The sequence below is a fragment of the Protopterus annectens genome, chromosome 8.part0 (genome assembly GCF_019279795.1).
Source record: "Protopterus annectens isolate FY-2018-M chromosome 8.part0, PAN1.0, whole genome shotgun sequence".
Lineage (NCBI taxonomy): Eukaryota > Metazoa > Chordata > Ceratodontiformes > Protopteridae > Protopterus > Protopterus annectens.
Genome location: NC_056741.1, coordinates 1,978,977,696 through 1,978,987,979, shown reverse-complemented (window position 1 = coordinate 1,978,987,979; position 10,284 = coordinate 1,978,977,696). Strand labels below are relative to the sequence as shown.

General features: G+C 36.5%; 1 protein-coding gene across 4 annotated transcripts in view; it reads right to left on the bottom strand.

The window, feature by feature from the left end:
* Positions 1-10,284, bottom strand: part of KIFC3 (kinesin family member C3) — a 663,225-nt gene that overhangs the window by 314 nt on the left and 652,627 nt on the right. For all 4 annotated transcript variants that reach the window (XM_044081520.1, XM_044081521.1, XM_044081522.1 and 1 more), the window contains one exon: positions 1-1,240. This exon is cut by the window's left edge and continues 314 nt beyond it. Coding sequence is in view for 1 of the 4 variants with exons in the window: in XM_044081521.1 (XP_043937456.1) it covers positions 1,230-1,240 (11 nt within the window). In the remaining 3 variants the exon portion in view is untranslated. The remainder of the gene's footprint in view (positions 1,241-10,284) is intronic.

Genomic DNA, 10,284 nt, shown 5'->3' with positions numbered 1-10,284 from the left:
GTTTCAAGACACTCCAGAAATGAAATAACCGTTTTTTTAAGAAAGGATCAAAATTTCCAGAGGACACTGCCACTGCAAATAAAGACCAGTAGACAAGGTCAGCATCATCACTTGAACTGGAGGAAGAGAAATGATAATAGAATGCAGTTCTGACACAAACATACAAGGGAGATGGCATACTTCTGCAGCAAGTAGCCACATATCGTACAAGAACCATGGAATAAAAGTCCTCCTTTTCCAAGGAAACAGATAGCAGCATGACAAAATCAAACACAATCTCAGAATGGCACACTCACAGATCCTATTTAATCCTCAAAGTATACCACCCCCCCAAACACTCACTGGACCAGCCAGGGTGCAGAAGGGATACACTTTCAGCAAAGGAGTGGAAATTTGCATTGGGGAGTAAATCTCCTTTGTGTTCCTTATCACTCTCAGGAGGTAAATAAACAGCAAATCACCAAGCATCCAAATCAGAATAAGGATCGTTATAAATCATAATGATACAAACATCAGACCAGCGTCTCCATTAAATTCATGTGCTTTTTCTTGCACACAAAACATTTTTGGACACACCCGGAGGCATGTATTTATTAGCTTAAAGCAGTAACAGCAACATGGTATAAAATCCCATATCTATAGACTTCCCATAATGCAAAATAATGTTTTACTTAATATAAAATAGTGACCTCTAAAACTGGATTTTTGTTCCACATAGAACTTTGGTATATGTTATAAAAACTCTATAAAATTATTTACAGTTTGTTAAAAAAAAGAGGTACACAACATAATCTAACACAGTGTTCCAGAGGTCATTCTGAATAAAGTGCTTTTAGTTAAAGTGTTAAAAAGGCAGGAGTTCTCCCTACTTCCTTGCTTTACCTTGCTGGAGCTTACTGTTCCCACTTGAGAGTTCTACGCAGCTAAGGCAACTCAGCAAAAGACATCGGGGACACATCTTCATGATTTAGTTTTCTGTATGTTACTGTTGAAGACTTTGTTAAAACCAAACTTTTAACCTTTTTAATCCATCCTAACAATGAAGATAACTTCAAACTTGACAAGTTTTAAACTTGATAGCAGTCAGCTTGATGTAAGAGCCTTAAATAAAAATTGCTGGACATGCAAATCTTCATAACTCTTCCCGTCTTTTCAATTCCTGGCACCTCCTTTCCTTATCCAGCAATAGCCAAGGTTGGAAAGGACTCCTTACGTCAAGCAACTAATGGTCACCTTTTGCCTACAAAGCAAAAATGTGCAGAAATAATTAGTATATAGTGAGAATGTGATCAGTATATTTGGCATCACAATAGCAAAAGCAAGCAGTCACCTTTGTTGACATACACAGAATAAGTAAGCGACTAGGTGCAATATGTAGATAGTACCAGATGTGATGGGACAGAAGTTTGTCAATTAGTTTACAGCTATAGTTGAAGGAGTTTATACAACATATTTATTGTTCTTAACATTTCCTTGTTAAACTTGCTGGATGATGTCTTTACTCCAGTGTGTTCCATTTTTTCAAGTAGTTATTTGCCCCTCTATTCCCTAAGGTTAAACTATCCTGTGTTACCTGTCCCTAATGTTAAACTATACTGTGTTACCTAGGCATACTGCAAACTGCATCTTAGTGACAAAATGGTTGTACCACACACACACAAAACCAGCTCTTCTTACAGATTCCCAAATGTTCTATAGGAGGGATCAAAGACCTAGCCTTACTCAGGAAAGTGTGCAAAACAATTCAGGACCCCAATCCTGCACCCTAGCATGGCATATGGCTGATGCGGTTGCGGGAAACGGAGCATTAGAAAAGCTGTAGACTATCTGCATGCACATTCCAGACTTCAATGGTACTACAGTGACACATCTACTGCTGTGAGTCAAAAACTTACCTTCAAATTGTCTGGCACACTGGGATGGAGCCAGTCTGTCTTAGAACCAGAAATTTTTTTGTCTGATGAAGTCTTAATTGTAGACGAAAAACGTGTTTGTCATACTCGTTACGTTTTATGTCATTAAACTTTGATTTTTGTTCTTGAGCTGTCCGGTGCACCGCTTTTCTCATTACAGTGCTTTTCGAGGTTATTAGTGTTTAGTGCACTGTTTGTTCCTTTGACTGTTTATCAGAATGGTTGCCTTATCAAACACATCACGAAATAGGAGTGGCATTGTCTGTAATTGGTTACTGTTTGTTTGGTTTTCTATCCCGGTAAACAAATTTAAGTTGATAGATAAAAATAAATTGTAAGTATGTAGAAGAAGCTAAGAGAATTAAATTATATTAAAATGTGTGGGGTACAAACAGCAATGTTACAGAAGACACACTGATAGAGCTGAGCATGTGAATTTGGCAAAGAAAGGATTTCAGAATGGTTATTCAGCAGAGTATCAGGGACAAAGGAAAAGGAAGGTAATAATACCAACTGTGAGAGGGGCTTCAGTAATGATAAAGGAAAAAAAAAGACAACAATGGTAGATTTGTGGTAATAAAGGGTTATTGTCAGGGAAGAAAGACTACATTAACATGCAGTCATATTCCACCCAAAACTTCTATTAGGGAGCTTAAGAAAACTTTCAGGGAGATTGGTTTCCATCAGCTGATATTTATGAGTAGGAACTTGAACCTGATATGCAATGGTGAAGGCATATTAGGGACATAGAAGTAAAAATATGAGAAAAGTATACATTTCTTAAGAAATATAAGATAATATTTGGAACAGAAGATATAAAATTACTAACAAGAACCCAAAAAGAATTAACATATTCTACAATGTACAATAACTAGGTTAGACTGGACAGAAATTGTATTTCAGGGAAGCATGGTTATTTGAGAACTTTGAAACACATCTAATAAGTACTTCAGATCTTGTGCCGATAAAGGTAAAGATGGAGGGCAATCAAGTAAAAATGATAGACTAGTGTTTACCTATTAAACAGAGATGTACTTAAGGACTGGGTATTGGAAATAATTTAAGACTTTTGTTAGGGAAAATATAAATTGCTTCAGAAGGGATAGGTGAGTCGAGGGATAAAATGAAAACGGAATTTAAAAATATGGTAGAAGAGAGACCAAAACAGATATGAGAATGAAATAGGAATTATTTAGAGGATCTGGAACAGGTTAAAGTATTGCAGAGAAAGCGGAATCTTACAGAGCAACAGACACTACTGCTGGATATTCTGTGAAAATTTACATAGACTGGAGGAATGGTGAAACCAACAAAAGACACTAATAGAAATATTCATGGAAGACTTAAATGTGCCAATGTTGGAGACAGATGAGATTTAAGAATGACTAGCTAAGGAGGGAGGAGATGAGATAAAAGTCGTAATGTACAATCAATCATCAGTGAAGTTTCCAGGAGCAGATGGTATTCCTGTGTAAGCTTGGAAATTAAGAGAGAAGAAAATAATAAAAGATATGGAAGGTTTTACTCTTTCAGTATTTTAAAGGGAGGCACAATATTGGCACCTTGGCAGAAGGCTGTGATGGCTGTACTACCCAAGGAGGGCAAAAGACCATTTAAACCCAAGTTCATAAAGAACAAATTTCTATTTTGAACCATGATTATAAAGCATTTATGTCTGTACTGGCTAAAATAATGGCAAAGGTTTTACCAAAACTGACAGATAAGGATGAATGTGATTTTGTGGAGATGAGGCAAACATTTGACAACATTACAGAACAATGATGATGCAAAGGGAAGCATCGTGCAAGACCTGCTGCTATCAGCACGCCTTGATGTAGAGAAGGCATCTGATAAGAGCTGGCTGAGATTTTATGAGTAGGTCAATGGCAGCATTTTCATTTCCTTTTAGAATAAAGAGATTATTAGGAAGATATATGAAGGGTCAGAGGCAAGAATCAAGGTGGGAAGGGTTCATCTCTGACAAGTTGTTCTTGAATGGAGGAACCAAGCAGTGGTGTGTCCTCTCCAAATCCTTCCTTTGATTTTTGCCTTATACTTCAAGCTGTTGGTGCTGCGGTAGCATTGTCGCCTCACAGTAGGACACTGTCTGGTTCGACTCTCAGCTAGAGCATCTTCTGCGTGGAGACATGCGTGAATGGGCGTATCTCAATCATTAGCAGACTGGAGTTCCGCTGTGGCGACCCCTAACCTGGAAAAGCCGAAAGACACAACAACAACTTAGAGCTGTTGGCAAAGAAAATAAGGAACACACATTCAACGGTATAACTAGAAAAAATGACCAAATATGCAAACAATATTGTTTTATACTTGATAAATCCAGAAAAGGATATTTCAGTTTTGTGGAACATTTTGTGTTTTCCCAGATATAAAATACAAGAAGATAAAACAAAGACTATAGCAGTAAACTGTATTTCCACACATGAACTGGTTCAGCAATGAGTACTCCTGAGGAAGTTTGGAAATTAAGGATATTTATGGGGACATTATAAGATGAAGTATTTAGGTGTAAGGGTTAAAAATTCTATTATGGTATTGAAGCATATGTGGGAAAAGACTTAGCAGAAGAGAATATAACAACGGAAGTTGGAAGTTATTGACTACGAATATAGAGTAAGGTACATGCAGCAAAAATGTTTTAGTGCCTTTAATATTATATACAAGGCAGGTAAATTTTTATTAACCAGAAGAGATGGTGTGGACCAGAATTAATAAAGAATTGAAGGAATTTCTTCAGGATAGAAAGATGTCAAGAGTTAAATGGGATAAGTCGTTTCACCCTAGAGAACAATCTGGCTTAGAATCACTAGATTTGAAGGGATTCTTGAGAGCTACATGTACCATATACATAATTACAAGCAGAAGACTACTCATCAAAGTGGAAAGAACTGATGTTGAAACAGGGGGTGGGGAGTCCACAAAATAAGGAGAGAACAGGATTCTGGTTGAAATTCCTTAAGGAGAACAACGATCATACAGAATATTATACTTTTAAATTAGCAAAAAGTACATTGAGAACTAGGCCACCTTGGGAATGGAGAAAGGAGATTTTACCAACAGGGATGACTTCAAGTAAGGTCATAGAAAATAAGCAAGAGGGAGCTGGCATGTACTAGAGAAAATTAGCAAAAGAACCAATGTATTAACAACAAATAATTAGGGAGGAAAAAAAACAGTGGAAAGAGGACTAGCAGAATGTTGGAGTGCATGTTGGAAACTGCCTTCTCCACCAGAGACTGACAGCAGAGTAGAGACAAAGAGAAATGGAGAGGAGAGTGTTAAATGAAAGACCAGCTCTGGTTGAATTTATAGATGGGTCTAAAGTGGAAACACTGGTTAAAAAAGGAAAATTAGTATGACATAAATAATAAGGTATGATACCTGTAAAGAATCAATCAGAAGAGATTGGGAAAGACTGGGAAATGAGAACAGGAAGGCAATATACAAAGGAACAATAGAATATTTGTATGGCTCCCAAGTATGCAACAAAATCTAGAAGGATTAGGACATTTGCATGGATGGGTTTGCATCAAATATTTTTATACACCAAGTAGACTGCACAGATGTTTCTTCCAGAAGAAGACGTGAATTATTGAAGGCATTATGGGAAAGAGAGGGCTCTTGGAAACATGTTTTTGGGGAATGCAACAAGTTGGTAGATTTTAAAAATTGCCTACAGGGTCTTAACCACTGCATCAAAACAAAGGTAGAATAGCAATGTAAAAATCCACTTATGAAGCTGTAATATGCATCTTCTCCAGAGATTCCCTGATTTGAGTGAGGATTGGATACAAGCATCTCGGATGCCAGATCCACTGGGGGAAATGGAAACAAGATAAATGAGACTGATAATTTAGTTTTGTGAGGTTTAAGTGACAGAAGAAAACAAATTCTTGCCAGATTTGCCCATAACATTTTCATTTCCTTTAAAGCAGGAGAAGTGTAAAGTGTTGGGATCTGTTAGCTCTGCACACAGAAAACATGGCACATCACTTTGTCAGGAACTTGTACACTGTATCTGAAATATGAAGGAATAAACAGCCAGTGTCCGAGTGCTGCAAAAGAGACATTCTTCATAGCAACAGCCAAAGAACTGACAAACCTATGCTCATTATCCTTATGCTCAACGTATGTGCTGAACCTCCTCATGGGGGGGGGGGTGGGGGTGGTGAGAGGCACTCTATGCTCACTACTCTTATGTTCCATGTATATGCTGAACCTCCTCATGGGGGAGAGAGAGAAGCACCATTAAGTTAATCCATACAGGGCATCAGCTCCAAAGGAAGAGTCATCGAGATGGGTGCTGGTATCAGGATAGAAAGATTGAGTCAGGAAATGGTTCACATAGATTAGTATTCTGCTCAAGATAAAGTCAAATAAAAACCATCAGTAAGCATCTCTGAGAAAGGGACTTCAATACTTTAACTTAAATTAAAAATGAAATTAAAGCCTAAATTTGTTAGAACTACTTCATTAACTAACATATATGCAGCTTCTTACCACCTATACAATTATCCAACATCCATCTGCTTGTCCAGCAGTAAATATTCTACTCAACCATGTTCCCAGTTGTTCATTGCAATCCAATGACCAAAAACTCCTGTCTGTCCACAAACCTATCAAATCTGCTGGACATTGTCTATACTCATACCATGTTGCTAAGGCCGGGAACTCCTTACTTGTACCTGTCAGGTCAATACCCTCCCTCCCATCCTTCAAAGCCATTCTGAAAGGCTTCCAAGCCAAAATCTGGTTCTGTTCTTACTCAAGACCAGGATAAATTATATCCCAAAATGTGAACAAATATGCATTCATACCTTAAACCTCCCTTACTCTCCCTTCTTCACTGACTTTCTTACTTCTATCAATCTCTCTCGCATGGCTTTCTCTCTACATATACCATAAGCTAGCTTTTCTCTCACTTCATATTGCAATTCCTATTTGTATTATACTAACTTACCTATAATTTCTCTATAAACTGGCTAAAATTTCTCTAAATATTAAATCACTGACCTACAGCTTGTAACCATTTCATAACTGTTTTCATTTGTCAAATTTTATGTAATTATTTAAAACTGTAAATGTTTTTTGTATTATTTTTGAAGATCGCAAAATTATTGTTCTTAAAATGCTTTGTAATACTTTGGAGCTTTTCTTCCCGGGCCTCCACTGAAAATGGGTTCCGACCCAGTCAAACTTTCCCCAGTAATCAAATGTCAATAAATAAATTAATAAATGACTTCCCCACTCAGGAATGCTCATCAGGGGAATTAGCCATCAAATGTGATACTCCTGCACTCAAGAATGACCAATGGACTCCATAAGCAAGGAAAGCCCTTCTTTCAAAGAAACAGAAAATGAGAGGCCTTTAAAAAAGCCATGCGCTATTGTCAGGCTATCTCCCAAAATGATCACTTAGTACATCATTATGTTTTAGCAGTGATGTAAAGGACAACTACACCATAAAAACAGCATCACTTTTTCCTTGGTTTAAATTCACCAAGTATTTTGGGTTTCTAATACCATGATATGGATGGACCCCATTTCTAAGTCAGGGTATAATTAAAGTTCATGAAATTAGTATTGTTTGAATCTTTGATGTTAGCCAAAAGTGCTCTTTGCAGCACCAGCAATGTGCCCAGAACTGACTATTCCATTAGACGCACAAGTATGACTGCAGATTTTTTTTTCTTGAGACCCGTTGGTCCTACTACTATTTTAAATGTACAGGCATATTTTTCCATAGAGTGTATTCTCTTCTGTTTGGATTGATCTCTTTAATTTTAAATATTCAAAAGAGCATGTCTTAGCAGTTTTTTTCCTCACTATGGCATTTCTATCCTAGCTCACTGCACACCATGCTTAAGCTACATGAAATCTTATTCTACCTTCTTTGGAAAGTTTCTTGCCAAAGAAAACAGACACAGCAATGTAACTGTAAGGACTTTTTAGTTCATACGTACTTGGCCATAAATCTATTTAGGTCCAAAATTCGTGGCTCTTTTACTGTGTACTGTCACTTTCAGCTGCATATTTCCATCACTTTGTCTAAAAATCTATTAAGGCTTTTCTAGTTTAAAACTAATATAATTTAATATTCCACTGGCAATAACTTCACTAACTAGCTAAGTGCTGAAAAGCCTGGAAATAGGATAATCTGGCTGTCTCTGGGAAGGAAGGTGGGAGGAAAACAAAACCTGAAACATGGCAAATTGCATTTTTTTAAATGCCCATATTATATTAGTTATTTCTTTGGATTTCAGCAAGCACTTTTTCCAGACCATGTAGCATACATAGGAAACAAATATGCAAGAGTCACTACAAAGCAATCACTGACATTTTTAGTGAGGAATATCAAACTTAACAGTATTTCTTACTGCTTGCATTCTAAGTGACAAGAACAACTAGGACAAATTAATCTTATCAGTTGTGTCCTTATAGTGTACTATGGACAGAAAGTAACTTTTCAAGAAAATAATATCATGTTCCCTATGAAGGAATTCAGAGTGGAGGAAAGATACAATTAGTAATAGTTACTTTGCTACTGGCAGGTTTGGATTGTATAGACATTCATGACAAGGTTAAAAAAAATTTTTTTTTTAGTTTCTGCCAATAGTTGTCCTTCAATAGATTGCTTTGCTACCCTTTTGCCCTACACCACAAGGAAAGTTCTCCCTATCACAGCTGCATCCTTTTATCACAAATCAGTGACTAAAAGCAGGTCTTTGTGGCAGTTTGTGACAAGACTGCACAGTACTGTAAGTCAAAGAATACACTAGTTTAATGACAGATGTGGATCACTCAGCTAGTCGTATCTGTTTAGTTTCTAAATACTGTACTTTGTTTTCTAAAATATCAAACGACTGAAACAGAATACAGTGCAACAGAAAGAAGCATGTTTAAAACACCAATTGCATTTTGTCTTTGGCAAACATTTTAATGAATAGTGATTTTGGAATATAGCCTTTTGCTGACCTTCAGAGAGGGGGAGGGTGGTGTCAGCCTATTGATATCACACAGGAGGAGGAATCATCCAAAAAAGGAGGGATGGGAATGTCTGAACTGCTGCAGAGATGGGGTGATATATCACAATGTCCCCACTGCATGCCTGCCCTTTGGATGCAACAGGCATCACGACGAGGGGAATGGGATGGGCATAACTAAGCCCCCCAGAAGGGAATGTGAACAGCTAATAAAAAACTAACACAAGCCTGGATAAACGAAGCAGGATGTCCCAAAAAATAGGTTCTTTATTGAGCCACAATGTTGAAATAAAAGCACACCATTAACGCCTTTATCACATACAAGTGCGTTTTCGTCATAAAATCATTCGACTTCATCAGATGCTGACAACCATACAAAAGCCCATTTTTATTTGATTCCTTACTAATTGCAACCTATCAGAATGCTTCTATTGAATTTAAAACAACGAATGCAGTTTTATTTCCTTTTAAATTTCATTTTCTCATTTGAATATTCATGAATAATTCATTTAAAATACGCCCCTCATTCTGACGTGTAAAATCATTTTAAAATTAATATTGAGTGTTGTTTCTTAAAAAGTTTTTATCTTATATTGATAAACCATTTTATTACATTTTGATGCTTTTGTATACCATGTTTAAAAATGTTATTATCCAGTTAAAAAAACAAATAAATAGATAAATAATTACATAAATAAATAAATACATATGCCCATGTTTTTGAATCGTGTATTTATCTTTGTTAAACCAGTGCATTGAATTCTATTGTTCTCTTCGCATACTATCACTTTCCAAAGGTTCTACCTATATAAATTAATACTAGTTACAATTTAGCTATTCTTAGTTTTAATATAGGTAAAACTGAGATATACTCATTCAGTCCTGGGGGGTTCCCTGCGTTCAGGGTTAGTTGCAACCACAATTCCCTGAACTCAATTTTTTCTTCCCAGGGTCCCCCCCTGCCATCAAGTTTAACTTGTTCCAGAACCAAAAAAGTGTATTTTGCTTCAGGCCATTTTTTTTAATGTTTAAATAAAGCATTGGTGTCCTTACATGTAGCCACTTCATAATAATGTTCATATATCCTTCTTTTCAGCTTTCTTTCGTTTTTTCCCACATAGAAGGATTTACAAACTGTGCAGGAAGCTAGGTATACTAAACCTTTTGATTCACAATTGTATAAACCCCTACTGATCAACCATTTATTTCTACTTTCTAAATAGAGCCTATCTACATTCATAATATAGTGACATTGATTGCAGTGTCCACATTTATAGGTCCTCGTTTTGTTTTTTGTCTTAGTACTTTGTTTGTTCTCTAGAATCAACCTTATATTCTGGGAATTTTTGCATATTATTTTTTGAGGCATT